Genomic DNA, 25,994 nt, shown 5'->3' with positions numbered 1-25,994 from the left:
GAAGTGGCAGACTTTGGATGCACTCCAGCCTCCTCCTCTCAGCCAGGCAACCCTGAGCCCTGGAGTCCCTCGGGAGGCTAGGCTGGAGCAAGGCCCTGCCAGCAAACCAGCTTCTCTGCAGAGCCTCCTCCTGGGAGTCACTGGGCCCACCTGATCCACCCTGCCTCGAGCTCCCGTCTCCTGCCTTCTGGGGAGCTGCCGGGGATCAGAGGGCGAGGAGCACCAGGTCTCTGAGCCTGTCCCGTGGGTATCCTGTTGGTGGCTCTTTTCTTGGAGATGGCCGTGGGGCTGCTCTTGGCCCTGCCTTTCTGCCTCCACTCTTTGGGGCGCCCCACCTCCTGTGTGAACCAGGTGGACCCAGTGTGTGACCCCCCGAGGCCAGGCAGTGTTGGTGGTCCATAGTCTACGTTTTATTCCCATTGCCGTGGAAATGTCTGCTGCTGTCTGGGTCACCTTTCAGGAAGGTTGCTGTTTGTCCCTGGGGTCCCTCCAAGAACTGGCTTCTCGTCTGCACCAGGCACAGTTCGTTGTCCTCATCACCCTGCCTAGGCTACAGCTGCGATTTATTGTAATTTGCAGTCTCTATATGAATATCATGCTGGTTTCCCAGGCCGTGGCTCCACTGATTCGAGCCCTCTGAAAGTGCTGTGAGTCATCTGGGCCCTTCCATAGGCGTTTACAGCAGGTGCATTTTGGGTCTTTTGAGGTCAGGGGCTAGAGCTCTGGACCGTGTGGAATTTTCTCTCCAAAATCACTTGTCAGAACTTTCCAGAAGGATCCTGTTGATTCTAGGGGCACAGACTTATTTTTATATCCCTATTTGAGGGGTCCTTCCTCAAGTTGGCGGTTGGTAGGGTGAGGGGTGGAGGGTGGTAACCAGTGTCACAAGCCCTGCTGGCGGTGGCCCCTTTGCCAGGGGCTTCATGGCCCAGCCAGCACGAAGCATTCCCTGAGCCCTTTCACCACCAAGAGTGTCCCTGCCACTCATGTTCAGGATGCTGGAGGGAGCACAGGACCCCAGTGAGCAGGCAGAGCCCAGGCGGCGGCTGAGCCAGCCTGCAGAGGTTGATTCTGATAAAATAGCAGATCGCTCGGGGCATGTTTCTCTTGCAGAATCCTGGGTTGCCACCACTGGTGTGTGAGACGGGCGGCAGAGGGAGGGAAGTTACGTGATCTTCAGGTGAAAGGAGGCTTTATAAATAGGTCACCTTGTTCCACATCCTGAATTTCATTATTTCCCCATCTTGGGGCAAAACAATGGTTTCACTGTTCTGGGCTTGGTCGGACACTGAGGGGGAAAGGGCGTAAGGAGGAGGGTGAGTGTCTGCCACTCCCTGGTGTCCGACCCACATCTGTGCATCCCTTACCTGCCCTTTCTGTCTGTTTGTCCCCAGTCACGTTGGCTACATCCCCAAAAGAGGGTGTAGCCGCTCCTTCAGCAGACCTCTTCCTAAACACCACCACGAGCAGGTAATTTTTAGTGGAAGCGAGGCTCCGGGACAACTGATCTGAAAGCATTTTGGGGGAAGGTGGAGTCTACAGGGTTGTGGCTTTAATTGAAATGCCACTGGGGGGTTGCAGGCAGGTGCTGTGCAGTCTGGCCTGTCTCAGCCTCTCCCAGGGTCTGCTCTCAGAGCCTCATTCCTCCTCCCCTCCTCTTCCCTGGAGTGGATCTGTTGCGGCCGGAACAGCCACCGGTGTTTCTGATGGGGCCACCTCACCTGGCCTTTGCCACGTGCACAGCCGCTGTGCAGCTGCCACCTGGCTGGGTATGGGGATGGACCAGCTGTTCTCTTCTTGTGTTCTGGGTCAGTAGAGAGAGATAGCTGCCTCATTTTTACTGGGCTAATCAAAATCCGTAATTTTAAAGCAGTATAACCGGAAGTCTCGGGATGGATCGCTGTAGACATAATGTCCCTCTTTGGTGTGGCCTCAAAGCTTCCCCAGGATTCTCATCCTTTATTTAAATACCCTTCTGCCAGGCTGGGTATGGTGGCTCACACCTGTTATCTGAGCACTTTGGGCGGCCAAGGCAGGAGAATTGCTTGAGCCTAGTAGTTAGAGAGCAGCCTGGGCAGCATAGCGAGACCCTGTCTCTTTAAAAGGAAAAAAAGCATTTTAAATGCCGTTCTGCCAGTTATGGATCCTTAACACGTACCTTCATGGATAAAGCATTCAGGACAATAGTGCCCACACATTACGCTGTGCTTGCTTTATAAAAGCAACACAGGTGCAGAACCTGTAGGAATTGCTTTGGGGATAACTTGTTCTTGCAAACATAGTGTGTGAAATCATTGTTTCTCAGCCTTTGATTCTCTTTTGTGTGCTTAAACATCATTTTAGTTTCAAAAGGAATACATGCATTTTAAAAAATTCAATTCAAAGCGTTTTTTCCCTCCCACCCACCAGCATTAACCGTTGTGAAAGGTTTGATGTTTATCCTTCTAGACCTTTCTCTGTACCTACAGATAAATGTGCACAGAGAGAATCTTTTTAAATTCTGTTCTTTCAGAAACGGCATCATGATCTGCGTATTGTTCTGCGATTTGCTTTTAAAAATGTGACAGCATCGCGTTACATTTTCTGTTGCGTCACCACTTTGGAGGGGCTGCATGGAGCTCCATGATGTGGACGAGGTGGGATTCATGCTGTCCCCAGCATCTTCATCCTCATGTCCCTGTGCAGGCCTATAGGGTTTGGTAGACAAGAGCCCTGGGTGATTGTTAGGCATTTTGCACATGGACAGGACAGGGACTGCCTCGTTGCACCTGTACACCTAGAAGGCTGTCCCAGTTCAGGGTCTGTCCCCCTTCAACACACACCCACGCTGTGTAGGAATGTCCTTTCCCCACATCCTTTGCAGTTCCCTGCAACTTTTTTTTAACAGAATTTTGCTCTGTCGCCCGGGTTCGAGTGCAGTGGCATGATCTCGGCTCACTGCAACCTCCGCCTCCTGGGTTCAAGCGATTCTCCTGGGTTGAAGCAGTTCTCCTGCCTCAGCCTCCCGAGTAGCTGGGATTACAGGCACCCACCACCATACCTAGTTAATTTTTATATTTTTTAGTAGCGATGGGGTTTCACCACGTTGGCCAGACTGGTCTCAAACTCCTGACCTCAGGTGATTCACCCACCTTGGCCTCCCACAGTGCTGGGATGACAGGCATGAGCCACCACGGCAACTGTTTTTAACCGTGTGCATGCCACAGCACTATCTCGCTCCTGTCTTGGTGGTAGTGCTGTGTCTAGCATCACATTCCTCTGTGCCTTGCATAATGAAAGCAAACTGTGGCTGTATCCAGAAGGCACTCTCTGACCACAGGGGCTTGCCTTGCCTCTGCTACCACTCCAGGCTCCCTCGGCCTTCAGAGAGAATGGCTTCCCTAGATCATTAAAGGCTGAGGACAAGTGCCCTTCACCTGTCCCGGGTCTAGGACTCCCAAACAGTGCACTTCGGGGATGCTTTTGACTCCTCTCCACCTGCTGGGGATCAGCATTCATTTCCAGGCTTTCTTCCCTGTGTATCTGCAGACCTGGCTGCCCCCACCTGGAGGAGCCCACAAAACTGGAGGCTTTGCGAGGTTCTTTTCTTCCTTCCTACTAAGATCTGGGGCCCCCAGCAAATCCAAAGATGGCCTCTTCCCTGGACCCAGACAACCTTAAATGGCTGTTCAAAGCTGGCCAAGGGAGTAGGGGGCTTTTAGAAGCTCATCTGCTTAGAGCCCAGGCTGCCACCGGGAAATCCAGTACGGACATACAACTCTGGTGGGTGTTTGGAACCCAACCCACCCCCGTCCCATGGCTGCTCTGGAGACACTGGGCTGAGGGCTTTTGCCCTCAAAGGGTGTGAGGGACATCCCCTTTCACTCATGCAAGAATTTGTGTGTGTGTGTGTGTGTGTGTGGTGTGTGTGTGTGTGTGTAGTGGTGGAGCATTCCTCCTGCTGGGGGATGAAGTTCACTGAAGCCAAACCCCAGGGCTTCGTGTCATCTGGTGTCCCTGCAGGTAGCCCCTCCCCCTCCTCCAGAGCTTTTAGTAGCCTTCACTGTGTTGTAGGAAAGGCAGCATCTCCTCCAGGTTGTGTAACCCTCTACAGGGGAAGCCAAGGTGACTCCAGGGCCGGTGTCTGCTCTCTGGCTCTGAGGGCCTGGGCGGTGGTTCCTGCCTCCGTCCCGTTTTGCACTCCTCTCTGCTTCCCCCAGCCCAGCCCTCCCATGCATGAGACAGACGCTCCCGCCATGTGCTTGACTTTGATATTGGTGACGTGTCCTGTCCCTTTATCCCCCCACCTGCTTGTGGCACAATGGGGCCCAAGCTGTGCCGGGCCAGGACTCGGAGTAGGTGAGTGTGGGGTCAGGGGGTTGTCCCAGCTGAGCTCAACCAGAGAGGCTGAGGGACATGGAGCATGAGAGGCTGAGGCCTTGGTGCCAGCGCCATAGATGCTCATCAGATTGGATAGCTGATCTCTGACACAAGGCGTGCAGGAGCGTGGGTGTGTGGACAGCTCGCCTGCCTTCCTCCGGAGGAAGCTCTCCACGGGACATGTCCTGAGCAAGTGTCAGGGAACTCGCGTCACACACAATCTGCCACCAGCATCGGTTCTTCAACCCAGATGAGATGCAGCTGTTCTCCGTGACTCACGGCCTCTGGGCCAGTTGTGTGAGGAAGGTCCTTTCGGGAGCTCCCAAGCTGCCGTTTTATGGCTGTTTTTCTCTCTTGACCCTTCTTGATCTTTACTTTAATCTGATCTTATGGGAAAATGTTGCTAGGAGTTCCTGACCCAGAGTGACTGGTGAGCTCCCTGCCGCCCATGAGGAGGAGGGTCCTGCAGTTAGAGCTCCTGCACACACAGATGTATACACGCAGACACACTCCACACACGCAGACACATGAAGACACACGACACACATGTACATACATGCACACGCATATACATACATGCATGCACACACAGCACACACATATATACACACGAAGATGTGCCACACACATATACACACATCCAGACACACCACACACACAGATACATACACACTTCACATATCTACACACACACACGTGCATACCGCCCATGCACGCACACACATACACACACACATTCTTTCTCACGGCATTCATGCCTGTGATGAGGTAACAACCTGGTCTTCAGGAAGCGCCAGACACTGGACCCCTGCGTGCGACAGCTGACCCTTGCAGCCTGAGGGCTGTGTACAGTGAGAACTGTCATTATTTAGAGTGAATAGAGTTTGGTGGGGCAGGAGGGGTATAGGCCAGGAACTGGTTTGTTGTGGGGCTTGACTGAGACAGTTGTGCAGAGGAGGAGGCAGGTGCGGTCCTGGGGACATGGTAGCTAATGCAAGAATGTGCTTTTGGGGATAAAAACTTTCACTAAGGGAGTGGAGAGCAGGCGCCGCCGGCCAGGGCACTGCCTGAACTGTGACGCCTCTGTATTGCTCGTTAGTCTCAGCTGCTGCCCTTACTCTCAGTGTGCAGGCACACAGTGTACACGTGTGTGTATGGGTGTACGCATGTGTGTACATGTAGGCATGGGTGCTTGCATGTGTGTGGGGGGTGGTGGTGGCAGCAGCAGGGCCACATCTGTTCTCTGCTCTCCTGTTCCAGCCCTGCAGGGCAGTACAAGCCACGCCCTTTGTGGCTTGTACTTTGCTCCTCCTGGGTGGGGATGAAGGCTGAGTCCTCCCACCTCCTGGAAACTCACCAACTGCTCAGCAATCCCAGGCCCCGAAGCTTCTCTGGTGCTGCTGGGCCCCACAAGGCCTAGGCATCTGCATTTGCTTCTCAGAGCAGCAGTAAGTGGGGGTGGTTCCAGAGCAGGGGCCTGTACTGTTCTCCCAGCTCCTGCCTGAAGTGTGGTGCCCAGTGCTGGATGCCCTCCTGGCCCAGGGATGTCCGTCTTGGTCTAGTGTTAACAGAAGCCGTCCAGGCACCTGTGAATGTCACTCGGCACCTGTGAGTGGTACACACCCCCCATCCTGAGCGCCATGTCCAGGAATTATAGTGATCGTATTAGCAGTTTTGCATGGGTTTACAACAGGGGTCGGCAAACTGCAGCTCCTGGGCCAAATCTGGCCCGCTGTCTATTTTTGTAAATAAAGTTTTATTGAAACACACCTATGCCCATTAATTTACATATTGTCTGGAGAGCCTTAAATAGTTACTATCTGGCCCCTTATGGAAGAAGTTTGCTGACCCCTGGTTTAGAAGGGACCTTAAACTTGGTCTGCCCTAACCCAGCCTTCCAAGTCCTTGGGTCTTGGCCCAAAGGCAGCATCCCTCTGTCCGGCCAGATGTGGTGACCAGGAAGACGGGAGAACAGTGATCTTTGTTCAGTGAATGGAGCACAGGCTAGGAAATAAATGAAAGTGGAAATGCAGTGACGCCAGCTCCCTCTGGAACACTGTCTCCACTGAGTTTTAAGTAAGTGTGTGACAGATGAGCGAGCAGAAGCTTGGAGAAGCTCGGGGTGGATCTTGGTGGCTGGAGCTACTGTCTCGGCGCATGAGCTTGGAAGCTTCAGGAAACAGGGCTGGGGAAGCGCCCGCCGGGCTGCAGTTCCAGGGGAGGTGGCGAGTCCAGCTCCTGGGGACCCACAGGAAGGGTGGATCTGTGCAGCCACATTTTAAAATAGAAGGAGGAGGACAGATGGATGGCTTCAGTGTTCCTGCACGGCAAGGAGGTGGCTAGGTGTGGACAACAGGAAGGTGGGAAGGCCCTGTCATCTTTAACCATAGCCTGGACACAGGGCGGGTGACAGATGAGTCAAGAGTAGCCCTAGGGCCACCACAGTGATTGACCGCCTGGATGGTGACTCAGATGGCAGAAGTGGCCGGGTGGGTGGGCCACATTCCCTGGGGTGCCCTTGTGAGGGAGTCACCCCACAGTGCTGCAGGCCCTTTACCTGCCTGCCCTGCCCAGGGAAAACGCCCACCCTCTTTCCCCAGCCTCCCTCCTCCCAGACCCTCCCTCCCACAGACCCCCACCCCTCACAGCCATGTGGTCCAAGGCCTGGGCCCGGGTGAGGGGGTGGGGGAAGGTGGGTGGAGGTGGAGGGGTGGTGGTTCCGGTTAGGTTTAGGGAGTTCAGCCCAGCATTGGTGTTGAGGACTTGCTGGGCCACCTGAGGTGCTGGCATCTCAGAACTAGGAGAGCTTGTGGAACTGACCTGGACAGACAGACAGTGGATGTCCCATGTCGGGGTGAAGCCACCCTTTTCTGGTGGCTCTTTCTGGGATGAGGCTGGCCCAGCCTCCAGGGACCCCCCCGCACCACCATCCGGCTAATGCCTGCCCCAGCCCCACAGGGCTGTGTCTTAAGTGGAGTCAACGCAGGGCCCTGTCTAAGCTCTGGCTGGCGGACCCCAGGCCGGCCTGTCCTTATAAATAAAGTTTTCTGGAACTCAGCCACGCGCGTTTATTTATGTCCCGTCTGTGGCTGCTTTTGCGCGACAACAGCAGAGACTGTCTGGCCCTCAAAGCCAGGCATTTACTATCTCGCCTATTTCAGAAAAAACTGATCTCCGGTCTCACTGAGACAGGCATTCTGTGTGTTCGGGCCTGGGTTTATTAGCCTGAGAGCTCCCTCCCCTCCCTTCTCTCTCTCCCCGTCCTTCCCCATCTCACCCCACTTCACCCTTTCTCCCGCTCTGAGGTGTTGCTCTCCTCGCCTCTTCCTGCCTCAACCTCCCTGTTATGGTCCCTGCTAGCATTTTCAGTTACCTGCTAGAGGACCCCTCCCCGCCACCTTTCTCTCCCACCCTCCCCTCCCTCCCCCAGCCTCCTCCCCACTCTTCCCACCTGCTCCCACACGTGGAGAGAGGGCGGATCTTCCATGACAGACGAGATCCCAGGAGAAAGGTCCTCCCTGCTGCGACAGTTGAGCGGCAGGGGGGCTGTGGAGGGGCTACGCTGCAGGAAGCGTGACATGAACTAGCTCTCTTAGAAAGTAATTCGTGCCCCGTCCTCCCAGGGAGCTGACCTCTGTGCCCACAAGACCCTGCAGAATTGAGAATATGGAGAGGTTCCTGGGCACCAAGGTGGAGGGGTGTCCAGACAGAGATGGGGGTTGTCCTCTTCGCCCCCACTCCTTGCAGCTCTGACCTCTAGAGCCACCTCGGCCCGGCCTTCCTACAGCTCAGAAAATGCTCCAGTGGAGGTTGGGGAAGAGGGGAATTCTGAGAAGGCCACACTGGTGCCACACCAGACCTAACTCTCTCTCCCTCCTGCAGCTTGAGGCGCAGGCCCCAAAGCCACGGGTTGTCCCTCTGCAGCAGCATCGAGGGAGTCCTAGAGGTTTCAGTGGCTCCCAGGAGAGGAGATGGAACTGAAAGCTTGAAAATGGGATTTTCCTGGGAGATCATGGATGTGAGGTCACAGTATTCACAGAACTTTCTGGAACCAGGGCGGCCCTCCAGGCTGCAGAGGGTACACGTCCGCTCTAATGGTTTTGCAGACACTGGACACAAGGAGTCCTACCCTGTCTTTGAAGAGATGACCGTGCCCCTGAGATCAAAACCCTCTGTCTGTGGCCGGGCACAGTGGCTCACGCCTGTAATCCCAGCACTTTGGGAGGCCGAGGTGGGTGAATCACCTGAGGTCAGGAGTTCGAGAGTAGCCTGGACAACATGGTGAAACCTGGCCTCTACTAAATAGAAAAAAATAGCTGGGTGTGGTGGTGGGTGCCTGTGATCCCAGCTACTTGGGAGGCAGAGGCAGGAGAATCGCTTGAACCCAGGAAGCGGAGGTTGCAGTGAGATGAGATTGTGCCACTGCACTCCAGCCTGGGCAACAAGAGCAAAACTCCATCTCAAAAAAAAAAAAAAAAAAGAACCCTCTGTCTCACATCAGAAAGGGGAGGGCGAGAAGCATGAACCGGCCCCTGAGATAAGGGGGTCGGGGCACCAAGTGTTCCCACATGGGAAGGTTCTGCCAGGACCAAACTTCCTGGAGGCCTGGCCGCTGGAGGCCAGCCCCCCTGCGGAGCCTGGCCTGGCTGGCCCCGCACTGAACTGGGAGGCCAGCCCTCTGAGATTCCTGGTTTCCCTGTGTCTGGGAGCTCGCGGCCTCCCCCACCCAGGTTCCTTTGGGTTCTCTTTGTCTCCTTTACTTGGGCACCCTAGTAACAAGGGACCCAGCATGACTCTCCCGGCAGCCAAGGCTCCGCTGGCCTACCCCCCAGGCACCCCCACAGGCTCCTTTAGTACCGTTGCTTCAGCCAGGAGCCTGCCTTGCCCCACCCAGCCTGGTTGATCCTAGGAGCCTGACCCCAAACCAGGCTGCTCTCCCTGGCCTCTCTGGTCCCTTCCAGAGGCCAAGGAGGTTCTTGATGGCAGAAAGAAACTTCTCTCTTGAACGAGGCTCAAATCTTCTGCTGCCTTCTCCTCCTTGGATAGAACTCTTCCTGACCAGCACTTTGGGAGGCCAGGCCAGGTGGATCACTTGAAGTCAGGAGTTCAAGACCAGCCTGGCCAACATGGTGAAACCCCGTCTCTACTAAAAATACAAAAATTATCCAGGCATGGTGGTGGGTGCCTGTAATCGTAGCTACTCGGGAGGCTGAGACAGGAGAATCACTTGAACTCAGGAGGTGGAGGTTGCAGTGAGCCGAGATCACGCCACTGCACTCTAACCTGGGTGACAGAGCAAGACTCTGTCTCAAAAAAGAATTCTTCCTGGGCTGCCAGTGGAGAGGATGGGGTAGATGATGTAGTGAGCTCTCTCCCCCAACCCAGAGTCCCTGTTCTCCCTCCTGAAGGACCCAGGGGATGGTGAGGCCAGAGAGGGAACAAGGCATCTTAGCGTTGGACTCTCCTCCCCAGACGTGCTGTTGAGACCTAGAGGGCGAAACCCTGGCTTCTAGTTGAAGGATGTGGGCAGGAAAAAGAGGTGGTCAGTCATCTAAGAACTCCTGGGGGTCAGGGGATGAGCCCCCCATGCTGTCTGCCCTTGAGAAGAATGTTGCTGGCGGAGGAGGCTCCTGGGGCCCTTGCCGCCAAGCGTACACAGACGCCTGAGTTGAGCCGTCCGACTGCACCAGAGAGCCCTTCTCTGGAGTGAATTGGTGGTGTGTCTGCTGGAGGTAGCTGTGACAGAGACAGAGACAGGGAGGAGGAGCTGGGATTGGCATCCTCACAGCCTCTGCTGCTACCTGGGGCTCCACTTCCCCTCTGAACAGCAAGGCAAGGGCCATCCACCTTCTTCTGTTTTGACCAAGCAGATGACCACTGTCGTGGCTGAGTCCTGGTTCTGTGACACCATGGCCTGCCGTCCTGTGGAACCCTGATGAGGTATTTGGTAGGCATCAGCCGTGTGTCTGCACCCAACACAGATGAGGGTGACGCGCAGCCCCCAAGCCCACCTCTCCATGCAGTCTGCCGGGTGGACAGACAGCCCCTTTCCTTTGTGACAACCTAGCCAGGGAACGGGGGATTTCATTCCACGCCAAGACTCCAGCCTGTCCGTGTCAGGCGTGACGGAGCCCAGGTGCAGGCTGCCGGGACGTGCTGATGTGGTTGCCTCGACCTCCGGGTTAACTTTCCCCTTCATCCCACAGCCCCGCTCACCAGTTGTTTGTCTTTCCGTCCATTAGGCAATACTGAACACTGTGCAGCTTGCAGAGGTCTCCTGGCAGCCCGCCTTAGGAATTCTGTCTGGCCCTGATCAGAATACTGGAGACGAGACCACGAGATTGATGAGTTTGCCTTGGGAGTCGGTGAGAAGGTGAAACCAGGGCGAACATGGGTCAGAAGGTCACTGGAGGGATCAAGACTGTGGACATGAGGGACCCCACGTACCGGCCCCTGAAGCAGGAGCTCCAGGGTCTGGATTACTGCAAGCCCACCCGGCTGGATCTGCTACTGGACATGCCCCCTGTGTCCTACGACGTCCAGCTGCTGCATTCGTGGAACAACAACGACCGGTCGCTCAACGTCTTCGTGAAGGAAGACGACAAACTCATCTTTCACCGGCATCCGGTGGCCCAGAGCACAGACGCTATCAGGGGCAAAGTCGGGTATACCCGTGGGCTGCACGTGTGGCAGATCACGTGGGCCATGAGACAGCGGGGCACACATGCCGTGGTGGGGGTGGCGACGGCGGACGCCCCCCTGCACTCGGTCGGGTACACTACCCTCGTGGGGAATAATCACGAGTCCTGGGGCTGGGACTTGGGGCGCAACCGGCTCTACCACGATGGCAAGAACCAGCCAAGCAAAACATACCCAGCCTTTCTGGAACCAGATGAGACATTCATTGTCCCTGACTCTTTCCTGGTAGCCCTGGACATGGACGACGGGACACTGAGCTTCATTGTGGATGGACAGTACATGGGAGTGGCTTTTCGGGGGCTCAAGGGCAAAAAACTGTATCCTGTAGTGAGTGCCGTCTGGGGCCACTGTGAGATCCGAATGCGCTACTTGAACGGACTCGATCGTAAGTGTCCCCTCTGCTGTCAGAGGCAATGCCCTCCCTCTGTCCCCATGGTCCTGGCTGGGCTTAGGCCAAAAGTTGATACAGTCATTGGAACTAAGGTGTTTTAAAGTCGATATTCCAGTGTATTCAGACCCTCAGAGGCAACTTTTGCATCTGGTTAAGTGAGGAATTCTACCCAGAGTCTGCTAGATTACCTAACGGTGCCTCATGAATGAATAGACAGATGGATGGATGATGGATGATGAATGAATAGATGGATGAATGATTGGTTGGATGGATGGATGACGAATGGATGGATAGATGAGTGAATAATGGATGGATGAGTAGATTGATAGACAAGTGGTTGAACAAAAGGATGGATGGATGGGTGGATGGGTAGGTAGGTGGGTAGATGAGTGTTTAGATTGAGGGATGAATGAGTGGATGAAAAAGTGGATGGATGAATGAGTGGATGGATAAATGAATAGATGGATGGGTGGGTGGATGGATGGATGGATGGATGGATGTATAAATGAACAGATGGATGAGTGGGTGGATGGATGGATGGATAAGTGGGTGGATGGATGAGTGAGGGATGGATGGATGGATGGATAAATGAATGGGTGGATGAGTGGGTGGATGGATGAGTGAACAGATGGATAGATGAGTGGTGGATGGATGGATGGATGAGTGGATGGATGGATGGATGTATAAATGAACGGATGGATGGGTGGGTGGGTGGATGGATGGATAAGTGGGTGGATGGATGAGTGAGTGGATGGATGGATGGATGGATGGAAGGATGGATGGATGGATGGATGGATGGATAAATGAATGGGTGGGTGAGTGGGTGGATGGATGAGTGAACAGATGGATAGATGAGTGGTGGATGGATGGATGTATAAATGAATGGATGGGTGGGTGGATGGATGGATGGATGGATGATAAATGAACAGATGGATGAGTGGGTGGATGGATGGATGGATGAGTGGGTGGATGGATGAGTGAATGGATGGATGGATGGATGGATGGATGGAGGATGGATAAATGAACAGATGGATGAGTGGGTGGATGCATGGATGGATGAGTGGGTGGATGGATGAGTGGATGGATGGATGAATGGATGGATGGATGGATGGATGGATGGATGGATGGATGGATAAATGAATGGGTGGATGAGTGGGTGGATGGATGGATAGATGAGTGGGTGGATGGATGAGTGAACAGATGGATGGATGAGTGGTGGATGGATGGATGAATGAGTGGATGGATGGATGGATGGATGGATGGATAAATAAATGAACAGGTGGATGAGAGGGTGGATGGACGGATGGATGAGTGGGTGGATGGATGAGTGGATGGAAAGCAGATAGACTAATGAATTGATGGATAAATGGATAGATGGATGAATTAATGAGCAGGTGGTCTTTGTTTCTCTGTGTGACCTGCCTCCAGGTTTGATCCTCAGTTGACCAAATTCTAGCCCAGTTGCCAGCATATTATCAAGCTGTGGTTTGTAACCTTGGGGATACTAGGGCCTCTCCGGTAAATGAACGCTAGTGACCTCTCTCACTCATTACACAGGCTTAGAGTCTTTCTCTTCTGCTGGAGGCTTCTGAGTGGGCTCCTTTGAGATACAGTCCTGAGGGACTTGTTCAGTCATGAATTTGGGGAGGAGCACGCAGATCAGAAACAGGCTGAGTCAAGAGCGAACTCCACCTGTCCCTTTGGGAAGGGGAGTGGACTTTCTCAGACTGTGTAAATGCAGCCCATGTGTAGGGACACTGTGCTGGTGTGGGAATGGAGGCTCCATGGCTGCCCAGTTGGGAGCCCGTGGTAGCAGGAGGGCCTGGCATTGCAGAACGGCTCACCCCATGCAGGGCCCTCTCTCAGAGCTCCTTGCCTGCGTGAGTCCCTTCTACTGCCTGCAAGTCCCACATCGGGAACCAAGGGGCCTGGAAAACTCCATCCACCCATGGGCTGACTGTCCTTAAAGGGCAGTTTTGGCTCAGCACCCTGAGTTCTAACCCCACCCTGCAGGCCAGGCAAGAGGTGGAGGGGGGTGAGGCCCCCCACCAGAGGTCAGGAATACAGATGTTGACTCTGTCTTCAAGTCTCCAAGCCTGCAGTTTCTCCTGGAGAAGGAGGTCCTCCTCCTGTTCCTCCTCCCCCACCTCAACCTTTGAAAGATACTGGGGAAAGTGTTGGGGTGGTCAGGCATGTGCAAATGCTTACACATTTCTCTTTGGAAGCCTCCCCACCTCTTTCTCTTGGTCCTCTGCTGTGACTTTGACCGTGACGGCAGCGAGTTGACAGCCACACACGACATCTGTGGTGCAGGCTCCCAGGGCTGCTTGGTCCTCGTCCATGCAGCCTGGTGCCCCTAGGTCATGGGACTCCTGGAAGAGGTGGGTGGTCAGGTCTGCAGCCAGCCGGTAACCTCCCTGGGGAAGTAGTCACCTCGGAACTGAATGAGGGAACCAGCAGAGTGAGTTCTGTGTCTGTCTCCCCAGGTGTCAGAAATGAGTGGCACCACATCCACAGCCAATTTGCCTCAAGCTGGGATGGGTGTGGATTGGGAGCCCTGCCCAGGACCTAGGATCTTGAGGAGCCCTGGCCCTCAGCCCTGCCTCCCTCCTCCCAGCCAAGGGGTGGTCACGGAGCCAGGGAGGTTAATGTTCGTTCTTTGCAGACAGACAGATGAGGAGACTGCCAGGCCTGCTCTTGTTGCCTGGCCACTGAGACCGCGGGGGCTCCATGAAGATTTCCAGCCCTGTGTCTTCCAGGAAATGCCCCCCGATACTGTCATGAGCTCTGGGTTTGCACAGCTTCATGGTTATACATCCCAGCTCCAATAAAGTACACAGACCCCTGGAGTGGCCGGGAGGGCACTGGAGCCTATTTGAACAGAGAGTTCTGCCCACCCACTCCTGGAGGTGCAGATGCGTGTCCTGTGAATAGGTGATTTCCTGCTTGGTTAGCTCTGCGTGAGACGGAAGGTTGGATGCGTTCATAATTTTCCTTGTTTGGAAAATCCTAAAGGTGTTTTGTTGGGTGAGCGGGGGATACGAGATTGGGAATCAGGATTTGGGAACCGCATCTGTGAGCTGGAATCTAGATGGCCACTCAGAGCATCACAGCAGGGCACTGTTAGTCAATGACGAGGATGTTTTTTCCTCTCCAGCAGAATCAGATGCCCGGCAAGTCCTGCTCAGACATGAATGGGCCCTGGGCCACGTGGTCAGTTTAGAGGCTCCAGATTGGAAAATAGATGTGGTCGTTCTTGGGACACTGAACAAAACATTGGAGGGTGGGGCACTGTCACAGCTCCGCTGCAGCATGGGGATAGGGGGAGGTGTGGGTATTAGCGCTGCCAGCCTCAACCCGCTTAACCCGACACCTCCGGGCGCTTACTGAGGCAGCATCTTGTGTTTTAGAAGTGTCTTTCTGTGGCTGGGCCTGGTGGTTCACGCCTGTAATCCCAGCAGTTTGGGAGGCCGAGGCAGGTGGATCACGAGGTCAGTAGTTTGAGAGCAGCCTGGCCAACATGGTGAAACCCCGTTTCTACTAAAAATGCAAAAATTAGCCGGGTGTGGTAGTGGACGCCTGTATTCCCAGCTACTCGGGAGGCTGAGGCAGGAGAATTGCTTGAACCCAGGAGGTGGAGTTTGCAGTGAGCAAAGATTGCACCACAGCACTCTAGCCTGGGCAACAGAGCAAGACTCTGTCTCTGGGGGGAAAAAAAAAAGTATCATTCTGGCTGCTTTATAGAAATGGACGGCAGGGGCAAGAGTGGCCTCTGAGAGGCCAGGCCAGGGAGGAGCCAGGCTTGTCCTGGTAAGAGGTGATGGGTGCTCGGGCCAGGATGGAAGCCGCGGAGGTGGGGAGGGGCCGCCCAGTTCCAGGACTCTTTGGAATGGGCTCATCCATGGACTCGATGTGACAAGAAAGGGAAGCACCAAGGTGACTCGAGGTGTTTGGGTTGAGCAGTTGGAAGGTGGGAGCTGCTGACCTGAGATGGGAAGGCCCGAAGGAGGAGGAGATGTTACATTTGAGACGCTTCTTCAACACATCCAGGGGGCCCTGCGAGCCTTGTCTTGGAAAGCGGTCAGTGGGGGAGTTGTCTGCATATAGGCGGCTTCAGAGCTGCCACCCTGGGCGAGGTCTGGGGCTTTGCTGTCTCTGTCTTGGAGGTGGAGGTAGTTCCAACTCCCTGGGACACGTGCGGAGTCATCAGTGTCCCCGCCACACCTGGGCTCAACGTTCGTAAGGGGCAGCTGTTTGCAGGGCCGCTCAGACAGTTACCCTGCGTGTGTGCCTGCCCGGGGATCTCCCAGCCCACTATCCCCTGTGGCCTCTTTCCTGCATGCCAGGCAGACCCCGCCCCCGCCCCCCCCCCCCACCCCCAGCAGAGTCCCTGCTTGCACACTGAGGCCATGGCCGGGCAGAAGCAGGGGCACTGAGTTCTTGACGTTTCCCCGTGCGGCCTCCCCACTGCCCAGCCAGCTGGGGCCACAGGCCCCATGCTCCGATTCCTTCTCAAGGCTTGAGGCACAAGGCCTTGTTGTGCTGAGGATGCAGCCAGAGAGGCTGCTGTGTCATCCTCCTTCTCTTTTCTGGGGGGCAGGAGTGGAGATGGCCATTGCTAAGTGGGGAGATACAGGGCCTGGCCTGTCCCCAGGCCTGCCCGCCACCCTCCCTGGAGATGTGGAAAGGCCTGTTTGCAAGCAGCAGGCTGGTAGGCAGTCCAGGGAGAGCCCCTGACCTTGCGGGTTCTCTGGCTCCACCCGCACTGCTTTGAAGACTCCCACTGAGGAGGCATCTTCCATGCAGTTCCGCATTTTCGAATTTTCTTTAATGGCTCCCACATGGGTTTGCTGTGGTTTGTCGTGGTTGAAGGTTCAGGGAAGGTCAGCTCGTCTCCTCAAGATCAGCGCCTCCTCCCGGGTGCCTCCTTCCTGCAGTCCACTCCAGCCGGGCTCTGTGGGGAGCTACTCCTCAGGAGACTGGTACCCCCGCCACCAGGGCTGGGTGGCCTGCCGGCCTGCGCGCCCGCCCTCCCTCCCTTCCTTCCTTCCATGTTGGGGAGGGGTCGTTCCAGACCCTATTCCCCACGCCCTCCAGAAGGTCTGGTCATATGAGGACCACAGGCTGTCAGAGTGCAGGGGGGATAGGGGACCAAGGGTGTCTGATCACCTAGATGAGTCTCAGGCGTCCTTCCCCAGTTGACAAGGACAAAGGCTCCACGTTGTGTTTGGCTGTGCTTTTTCGTAAGAACTGCTTAGTGTAGAGGAAAACACACAACCTATGATGGCCACCCCACCCGTGACATTCTAGAATCCATGTCCTGGAGCATGGTCCCCACAAGCTGCTTGTAGGGCCAGCCACAGGAGCCATGACAGCTATCAGTGAGGACAATGCAGAAGCCGGGGCATTCTCTGATACAGAACGTTTTTCCTTGACTTTACCGTTCCGCAGCTCATTCATTCAGCCCGTGAACTGGGCACAGCGCCACACTCTTGATGCTTGAATTGGATTGAAATCTCTCAGGGAACGGCGAGACAGTCGTGGGTTGGGGCTCTGGGGCTGTGCATGTTCACGTTGGCCACCAGGTAGCCGTTTCTCACAGAAATGTGGAAGCTGGTGCACCGTCTCTTCCAGTTCCTCAGCCTTCTGCTCCCAGAAATAGCTCCTGATTGACTTCCTGATTTCTTTGCTGCTCTTTCAGCATTGCACTCTCTCATTCAAAGAAACTATTTAAATGAATGAGTGCCTAAGCTTCCCGGGGATGGGCATAACAGCCAGAGGCCCCAGGCCACAGGACAGATGCCCACCCCCTCGGTGGATTTCAGCAGGCACCTGGGTTTGTGGCTGGAGCTGGGCGCAAAGCTGGCAGCCCCAGTCAAGAGTGTGGAGGTTGGGGAGAACTCCCTGGTCCTGGTAGTGACCAGCTGGAATGGGGGCTGGGCATTTTTCACGGCACGAAGCCCACGTCTGTTTCTGTGGCCGTGCATTCTTGGTCTCTGCCCAGCCTTTGGAAAGCAGTTAGACCGGGCCCTATGCACCGTCAGTTTCCTCCTGCAAGATCAAGGAGGCGTGACCTGTTTATGTACTTGAGGCCCCAGAGAATAGACCCATTCACAGGATGCCTGGGTGACTCTGGTCCTATTTTCAGCTCATAACGCATCACTGCAGCCATTCACTGTCACTTCTGTAGCCCATCTTGGTGGATCCCATGACCCGTCCCTAACTGGTTTATTCAGTGGGATCCAGAGATGGCCAGACTGTGGCAAGTCCTCCACCCCACACAGCTGCATTCACAGGGGATGGATTGCGCCAGCTGGAGGGCCTCATCCCTTTGGAGTCCGTGGCTCTCAGACCTTGGACCCCTAACTCTCACCTCTCCAAGCCCATTTCCCCATCTGTAGGTTGGGGTCACAGTCCCCACCAGGCACACGACTGGTACCCCACAGGCCATAACTGAGGCTGGGGCTGCAGTGTCAGCCACTCAAGGCGCTGGATGGAGCTGGGAGTTCATGTGGGCCTCTGCAGTTTAGAAACTTTTTTTTTCTTTTCTTTTTTTGGAGATGGAGTCTCATTCTGTCGCCCAGGCTGTAGTGCAGTGGTGCGATCTCAGCTCACTGCAACCTACGCCTTCCAGGTTCAAGCAATCCTCCTACCTCAAACTCCCAAGTAGCTAGGACTACAGCCTTGTACCACCATACCCGGCTAATGTTTGTATTTTTAGTAGAGATGAGGTTTTGCCACGTTGGCCAGGCTGGTCTCAAACTCCTGACCTTAGGTGATTGCCCACCTCGGCCTCCCAAAGTGCTGGGATTACAGGCATGAGCCACCGCACCCGTCCTAGAAACACCGAGGGGGTGGGCACCTGTCCTGTGGCCTGGGGCCTCTGGCTGCTATGCCCATCCCTGGGAAGCTTAGGTGCTCATTCGTTTAAATAGGTTGATTCGAAACCCATTACACCAAGAGGGTAGCGACAGAACTCCCTTCAGCCCTCACTGCTGCAGCCTGGCAGAGCTCTTGGGCCACATTCAGTGACTCTTGGAGCTTTCTCAAGTGCCTTCCGACCACCAAGGAGAACCCCTCCCCCTTCCAGTGGGGGCTGAGCCACATCCTCCCGGGAGGGAGCTCAGGGCAGCCCAGGCCCCTGGACCCCAATGAAGGCCAGATGCAGCCGTGCTCCCAACCAGAAAAGAGAACACACCTCCAAATTCCCCACTCCTCTGTGCAGAAGACGCACTCCCGACAGCCAAGCCAGGCCAGGCCGAGGGCTGCGATAAGCACTTCTGGCCTTCAGGATCTTGGCTGCATGGGGCTTTGGGGAGAATCTGGTCTGGATTCCATGTCTTACAGATGAGGAAACAAGTCCAGGCAGACGGAGGGGTCTTCTCCAGGTCAGGGTCTGGAGTCACCAGGCTGGTGCTTCACCCGAGAGAAACTCAACCCTGTGAGCTGCTGGGTGGGGGAACCCAGTCCCACCCCATCCACGAGGGATCTGTGGGCTCCTGGACCTTAAAGGACCTGAGGTTATTTCGTTCCTCCTTTCGTCTCCAAGCGGAGCTCCTCTTAATCATCCTAAGCTGGCCACGAAAGGCCCCTTTCAAAATTCTCCATTAAAAACACTGAACGTTTCTGTTCCTTGTCAGCAGCTGTGGCTGTGACCGTCCGTGGAGGATGAAGAGCAGTGGTCCCTCTTCTTTTGTTTGTTTGTTTATTTTTTCAGTTTGGGTTTTTGGTGGTGGTGGTGGTGGTGGTGGTTTTTCTGAGATGGAGTCTTGCTCTGTCACCCAGACTGGAGTACAGTGGTGTGATCTCGGGTCACTGCAACCTCCACCTCCCAGGTTCAAGCGATTCTCCTGCCTCAGCCTCCCGAGTAGCTGGGATTACAGTCCCGGGCCACCATGCCTCGCTCATTGTTGTATACTAATTTTAGTAGAGACGAGGTTTCACCATGTTGGCCAGGCTGGTCTCAAACTCCTGACCTCAGGTAATCCGCTCACCTTGGCCTCCCAAAATGCTAGGATTACAGGCGTGAGCGACCACACCCGGCCTCTTTTCATTTTTGAGACAAGGTCTCTGTTGCCCAGGCTGGAATACAGTGGCGTGATCACAGCTTACTGCAGCCTTGACCTCCTGGGCTCAACTGATCCTCTCGCCTCAGTCTCCCAAGTCCTGGCTAATTTTTATTTTCTGTAGCGATGAGGTCTCCCTATGTTGTTCAGGCTGGTCTCAAACTCCTGGGCTCAAGCAGTCTCCCGTCCTTCGCCTCCCAAAGTGCTGGGATTACAGGCATGAGCCACCGCACCCGTCCTAGAAACACCGAGGGGGTGGGCACCTGTCCTGTGGCCTGGGGCCTCTGGCTGCTATGCCCATCCCTGGGAAGCTTAGGTGCTCATTCGTTTAAATAGGTTGATTCGAAACCCATTACACCAAGAGGGTAGCGACAGAACTCCCTTCAGCCCTCACTGCTGCAGCCTGGCAGAGCTCTTGGGCCACATTCAGTGACTCTTGGAGCTTTCTCAAGTGCCTTCCGACCACCAAGGAGAACCCCTCCCCCTTCCAGTGGGGGCTGAGCCACATCCTCCGGGAGGGAGCTCAGGGCAGCCCAGGCCCCTGGACCCCAATGAAGGCCAGATGCAGCCGTGCTCCCAACCAGAAAAGAGAACACACCTCCAAATTCCCCACTCCTCTGTGCAGAAGACGCACTCCGACAGCCAAGCCAGGCCAGGCCGAGGGCTGCGATAAGCACTTCTGGCCTTCAGGATCTTGGCTGCATGGGGCTTTGGGGAGAATCTGGTCTGGATTCCATGTCTTACAGATGAGGAAACAAGTCCAGGCAGACGGAGGGGTCTTCTCCAGGTCAGGGTCTGGAGTCACCAGGCTGGTGCTTCACCCGAGAGAAACTCAACCCTGTGAGCTGCTGGGTGGGGGAACCCAGTCCCACCCCCTCCACGAGGGATCTGTGGGCTCCTGGACCTTAAAGGACCTGAGGTTATTTCGTTCCTCCTTTCGTCTCCAAGCGGAGCTCCTCTTAATCATCCTAAGCTGGCCACGAAAGGCCCCTTTCAAAATTCTCCATTAAAAACACTGAACGTTTCTGTTCCTTGTCAGCAGCTGTGGCTGTGACCGTCCGTGGAGGATGAAGAGCAGTGGTCCCTCTTCTTTTGTTTGTTTGTTTATTTTTTCAGTTTGGGTTTTTGGTGGTGGTGGTGGTGGTGGTGGTGGTTTTTCTGAGATGGAGTCTTGCTCTGTCACCCAGACTGGAGTACAGTGGTGTGATCTCGGGTCACTGCAACCTCCACCTCCCAGGTTCAAGCGATTCTCCTGCCTCAGCCTCCCGAGTAGCTGGGATTACAGTCCCGGGCCACCATGCCTCGCTCATTGTTGTATACTAATTTTAGTAGAGACGAGGTTTCACCATGTTGGCCAGGCTGGTCTCAAACTCCTGACCTCAGGTAATCCGCTCACCTTGGCCTCCCAAAATGCTAGGATTACAGGCGTGAGCGACCACACCCGGCCTCTTTTCATTTTTGAGACAAGGTCTCTGTTGCCCAGGCTGGAATACAGTGGCGTGATCACAGCTTACTGCAGCCTTGACCTCCTGGGCTCAACTGATCCTCTCGCCTCAGTCTCCCAAGTCCTGGCTAATTTTTATTTTCTGTAGCGATGAGGTCTCCCTATGTTGTTCAGGCTGGTCTCAAACTCCTGGGCTCAAGCAGTCTCCCGTCCTTCGCCTCCCAAAGTGCTGGGATTACAGGTATGAGCCACTGTGCCTGACCTGGTCCCTCTTCTTTTAAAGCTTGGGGTTTAGTAAATGCATTATCAAGCCTAAGGTTCATTCTTTTATTTTGTAACAGCTTTACTGAGCTATAAATCACATACCGTGCAATTCACCCATTCAGGTATCCAGTTCAGTGGCCTGTCCTGTGGTGAGACCTGGGAAACAATTTCAGAACATTTTCATCACCCCAAAAAGAAAGCCTGTGCCCATAAGCAGCCTCTCCCCATTCTGCCATGCCTCACCCATAGTGTTAGGTCTTCAGTAATTGATTTTCATATTTTTGAGACACATTGGTGAATATTGAAGAACTTTAACCCACTTTTTACTGGTAGGATGGAGTTCTGTGGGTTCTTTTAGTTTTGGGAGCTGACTTTATTTTGCTCACAAAGGAGTCTCAAAGTCAAGGGGAGACCATGGATGAAGCCTCAGATCCATTGGTTTCAGGGCTTTCCATCTGCGGAACAGCAGGGTGGTCCCATGAAGGTCCAGGTGTGCTTACTTGTACCTGGTTTCAGGAAAGAGAGCAGAGAGGATTCTGCTCTGGTGAAGCCGGTGAGCAGGGCCCTGCAGGCTTCCAAGCTCAGGAGCCTTGGAAGGCATGAGTTTCAGACTCCCGAGATCTGAAGCTGACGGCTCATCTGAGATGCAGCTGAATGAACTCCTTTGTAGGAAGGCAAGGCTGGGCGCTCTGGGAACGCAGGATGGAGGTGCCCAGGAGGCTGCAGCTGCAAGCGCTCTGTAACCCTGGGGCTTGAGGCAGCTCTGCCCAAGTTCCCCTGGCTGTGAGAGGGCCCCATGTGCCTGGGGCAGCTCTGGGGGATCAGCTGAAGCTGGGCTGGCATTTCCAGTTTCCTGAGGCCTGAGCTTGGCCTGGACCCTTGGCCTCACTGTCAGACAGAACCATGGACACCCGGGGTTTCTCTGGCTCCATGTGGCACAGAAATGACGCCTTCAGGCCATGGGGCCAGCTAGGCCTGTCACGTGTGATTCCACACAGGGTTTGCCATGTCTTCATCTGCAGCACGGTTAGTGGCTAAGGGCATGGACACTGGGCCCAGGCTGCCTGGATTCAGATCCCAGCCCTTAACCCTTGGCACACTGGGTGTCCTCTCTGTGCCTGTGTGTCCTCAGTTCTTTTTTCTTTTTTTGGACAGAGTCTCGCTCTATCACCCAGTTTAGAGTGCAATGGTGCGATCTCAGCCCACTGCAACCTCTGCCTCCAGGTTCAAGCGATTCTCCTGTCTCAGCCTCCTGAACAGCTGGGGTTACAGGCACATACCACCACGCCCAACTAATTTTTGTATTTTCAGTAGAGACGGGGCTTCACCATATTGGCCAGGCTGGTCTCGAACTCCTGGCCTCAAGTGATCCACCCACCTCGGCCTCCCAAAGTGCTGGGATTGCAGGCATGAGCTACCATGCCCAGCTGGTCTTCAGCTTTAAAATAGAGGTGAGAACGGTATCTGAGAGCAGCTGGTAACAGAAAATGATTCCCTTCCTGAAGCCTGTGTGGGGTCCAGTGCTGGGGCTGCGTGCCGGGAACAGCTGGCTCCCATGTGCTCCGACCAACAGGCTCCAACGGCAGCTGCTGGCCTGGACAGGCAGAGTCACCAGTGGGGAAGAGCAGGGATGGCCTGGGTTCGAAACCTAGCTCCATCTACTGCCAGCAGGGCGACCCCTGGCAAGTCATTTAGACTCTGTCCCTCAGTTTCCTCACCTTCAAAATGGGGATGAAGGTAATGGTGTCTGTGACTATTAAGCCATTCATAAGAAACCACTGTGAGGATTAAATGAGTGTTAGCAAAGGGCTCACCCAGGTGCCCAGCCCAGGGTGGGCTCCTGTTGGTAGCTATTCACATGCTAAATTTAAAATGAAAATCAAAGCATTGCATTTTTAATTGTTTCTTTACTGATTTGAATGAACACTAATCAGTGATAATATTGCTGCCATGGTTAGCGTTGTTTGCTGAACACCCACCCAAGCTGCGCTGACCTGCAGTTTCTCTTGTCTCCCTAGCCGAGCCGCTGCCGCTCATGGATTTGTGCCGCCGCTCGGTGCGCCTGGCCCTGGGGAAGGAGCGCCTGGGGGAGATCCACACGCTGCCGCTGCCGGCTTCCCTCAAGGCCTACCTCCTCTACCAGTGATGTTCGCCATCGGACCGCCAGCACGACAGCCACCTGGTGCCACCTCACTGAGCCACCCGCCGCTGGGGCTGCCGCACCCTGCACCTTGGACCGGCATCCACAGCCATGGACAGAGGTCCCTGGTCTTCCCTCATCCTCCGTGGCTGCCTCCATGGGACAAGGACCGATTCCAACACAGGCTCCTCTTTCCCCCTTCCCGACATCAGCAGAAGGCAGCGTCCCTGCATGCCGTCCATATACAACCCCTCTTTGAGAAAAGACACAGAGAATAAACTCCTACGAAAGCCCTACGTTGAGCTCCAATCTGCTCTCGGGGTGGGACGGGTGCTCCCCACATCTCTGGGAGAAGGCTGCAGCCACCTGGGGTCCCAGGGTGGTGGGGGTGGCAGGTGGTGCCACAGCTCTGAGAGCAGATACCAGGGGTACTAAGAGGTGCTTAGACAAGGGCTGGTGCCCCGCCATGGGTGCCCAGCCCAGTAGGGCCATGCCATGACAGATAAAGCTCAGGACATCAGAAACTCACCATGGACACCAAAGCAGAACCCAAGAACCGTCCGCAGGCAAATAAGCACCCAGCATCCCTCCTGGCTGTCGGTGCCCCATACCCTGTATTTATTCTTTTAACAATAACAAAAGCCATTTATTTATTCCATCTAGAAAGGAAACCTTGTTTCAGTCCCCTCTCTCTGGCTGTTCTGTTACTTTCCTCCCACCTGTGCCCTCCCTGGGATGTGTGTGCCTTGCCCGCCACCCTCCCTGGGCACATGTGTACACGTGCCCAGGCACAAGTGTGTCTTTGGGTCCCTTGCCCTGCAGTTTCCAGAGGGCTCTGCTCCAAGTTCCCTAGCGGGCCCTTCAGGGAGAAAGAGCCTCACGTGCAATCTGGGTGTCTTCAGGGGCACATCTGGAAGGGCTGCAGCAGTTCCCCTGTGTCTCCAGGTAGCCAGTTAACTCTTGGGCTCAGGCATCCTTGCACATGATTGCATTTCCTTAGTCTTCTGTGGGTCTTTTGGTGTGAGTTTGATTTTGCTTTCGCTTTTCTAGCTGAGGTTTTCCCTAGTATATCCTCAGAAGCTCTGGGTGTGCCAGAGGACCCCCGGAACTAAGAAGGGAGGGCGAGTGGATCTCCATTCCCTGAGAAGCCAGGGGCAGAGTCAAGCCTAACAGAAGCCAGTGCAGGTCTCTGCTCAGCACCCCAGCTGGGGCTCCGGGTCCAGGGAAACAGCCCCAGTTCATCCCAACCCCTCTCAGAGCCTCAAGAGGGGTGGTTCGGCTGCCGGCAAGAGAGGGGTGCCCTGTCCCTGGCAACCCCTCCACGTTGCATACCCCAGCACCTGCCACCGCCTTTGCCATTTCTTTGAGCTTGAAGTTAACTCTCTTAAGAGTCTCACTTTGGTTCATTTCTGCACAGGTACAATAGATGACTTTATTTGTTTAAAATGTTTAATATATATACATACATATATATATATATTTGTCTGTAAGAGTTATGTTTTAAACAGCTGCTGTAGAGTACCTTTTTTAAGTAAATCTTCCAGTGGAGTATATTTTTTAAAGCACAAAATTGGTGCCAAGACTGGATGAGAAAAGTACATTACCCCCTTATTATTCTGAGGTTTTTGGTTTTTTTTTTTCCGGGACAGGGGACCTTATCTGTAAGACTTTTAAAGATTTTCCTCCCTCCTGTTTCAGGTGGGTCACAGTCTGGTGAATGTTTCCCTTGTACAGATACCAGCTTATGGCCTTGACTCAGCCGTCCCCACGGATGCTGGGTGACCCTCTAGCTCTCTCTGCATCTCCCACCCCCCGACGCCCTGGGACCCTCGACCCCACCCTTCTTTCCTACAGGCCCAGAGCCTTGTGGCTTGTACAGTTTTGAAACTCCTGTTCTATTTTATGATGGTTGATAATAGTCACCTAATAAAGGAACGTTTGTTAAAATATCAAACCATTTTTGAGTTCCTTGTGTGTGCCTCGGGTTGGGGAAGAGACACAGCTGACCCCTCCTGGGTCCAGCCATCTCCACGGCCCACAGTTTTCAGCAGATGATGGGCCGACTCCCTACCACCCCTTGGCAGAGGGTGAGATGCCAGGTGAAGCCCCAGAGAAAGAGGAGGAGAGTCCTGGAGGGAGGACCCCAGAACAGCCTCATCCCCATTTCAGAAGTTCCTCAGCCTGGCAGCCCAAGCTGTGGAAACTTGCTGAGCCTAACAGAAAGTGATTCTATGCCTTGGTGAGCACAGCAGGTTGGTTTGTGGGGTTGTAGAACTTGAGTTGACCGTGGGCTTTTTAGGAGCAGAGTGTGAGCCATTGTGGGCGTCCTCCCATTGTGGTCTAGGGTCTAGGGGAAGGAGCCGGTCCTTCATTCATCTTTGTGTCCCCTGAGGCCGAGTGCATGGTGAGGTTTGCTGAACAGTTGCAGAGTGAACTTGTTTTGCTAGGCGCGTGGGCAGAGCCCCCAACAGAAAGGACAGGAAACTCTGGTTTATTTAGGGGATCAATGGGTGATAAAATGACAGTCAACAAATTTACTAAGATGTGATCTCATGTCACAGCTAGTTTCCAAAGAATTAGCAGGAGCACATTCAGCTTGCGGTGGGGAGGCTTCATTCTCAAGGCGTGCTG

The 25,994-nt window shown here is 54.6% G+C and overlaps 1 protein-coding gene across 2 annotated transcripts in view; it reads left to right on the top strand.

Moving 5' to 3' along the window:
* SPSB1 (splA/ryanodine receptor domain and SOCS box containing 1) overlaps nt 1-23,659 on the top strand; it is a 77,421-nt gene extending 53,762 nt beyond the window's left edge. Inside the window, exons 2-3 of one of the 2 annotated variants that reach the window (XM_033228471.1) lie at nt 10,602-11,443; nt 23,242-23,659. In XM_033228471.1, coding sequence (XP_033084362.1) covers nt 10,750-11,443; nt 23,242-23,369 — 822 coding nt within the window. In that variant the 5' untranslated portion in view covers nt 10,602-10,749 and the 3' untranslated portion in view covers nt 23,370-23,659. Of the gene's footprint in view, nt 1-10,601; nt 11,444-23,241 lie in introns of those variants that run through there. The other variant, XM_033228473.1, reaches the window with a different exon arrangement.
* Nucleotides 23,660-25,994: the final 2,335 nt, after the last annotated feature.

Source organism: Trachypithecus francoisi, unplaced genomic scaffold (genome assembly GCF_009764315.1).
Source record: "Trachypithecus francoisi isolate TF-2019V2 unplaced genomic scaffold, Tfra_2.0 Lachesis_group12, whole genome shotgun sequence".
Lineage (NCBI taxonomy): Eukaryota > Metazoa > Chordata > Mammalia > Primates > Cercopithecidae > Trachypithecus > Trachypithecus francoisi.
This window is presented reverse-complemented; position numbering and strand designations above follow the sequence as displayed.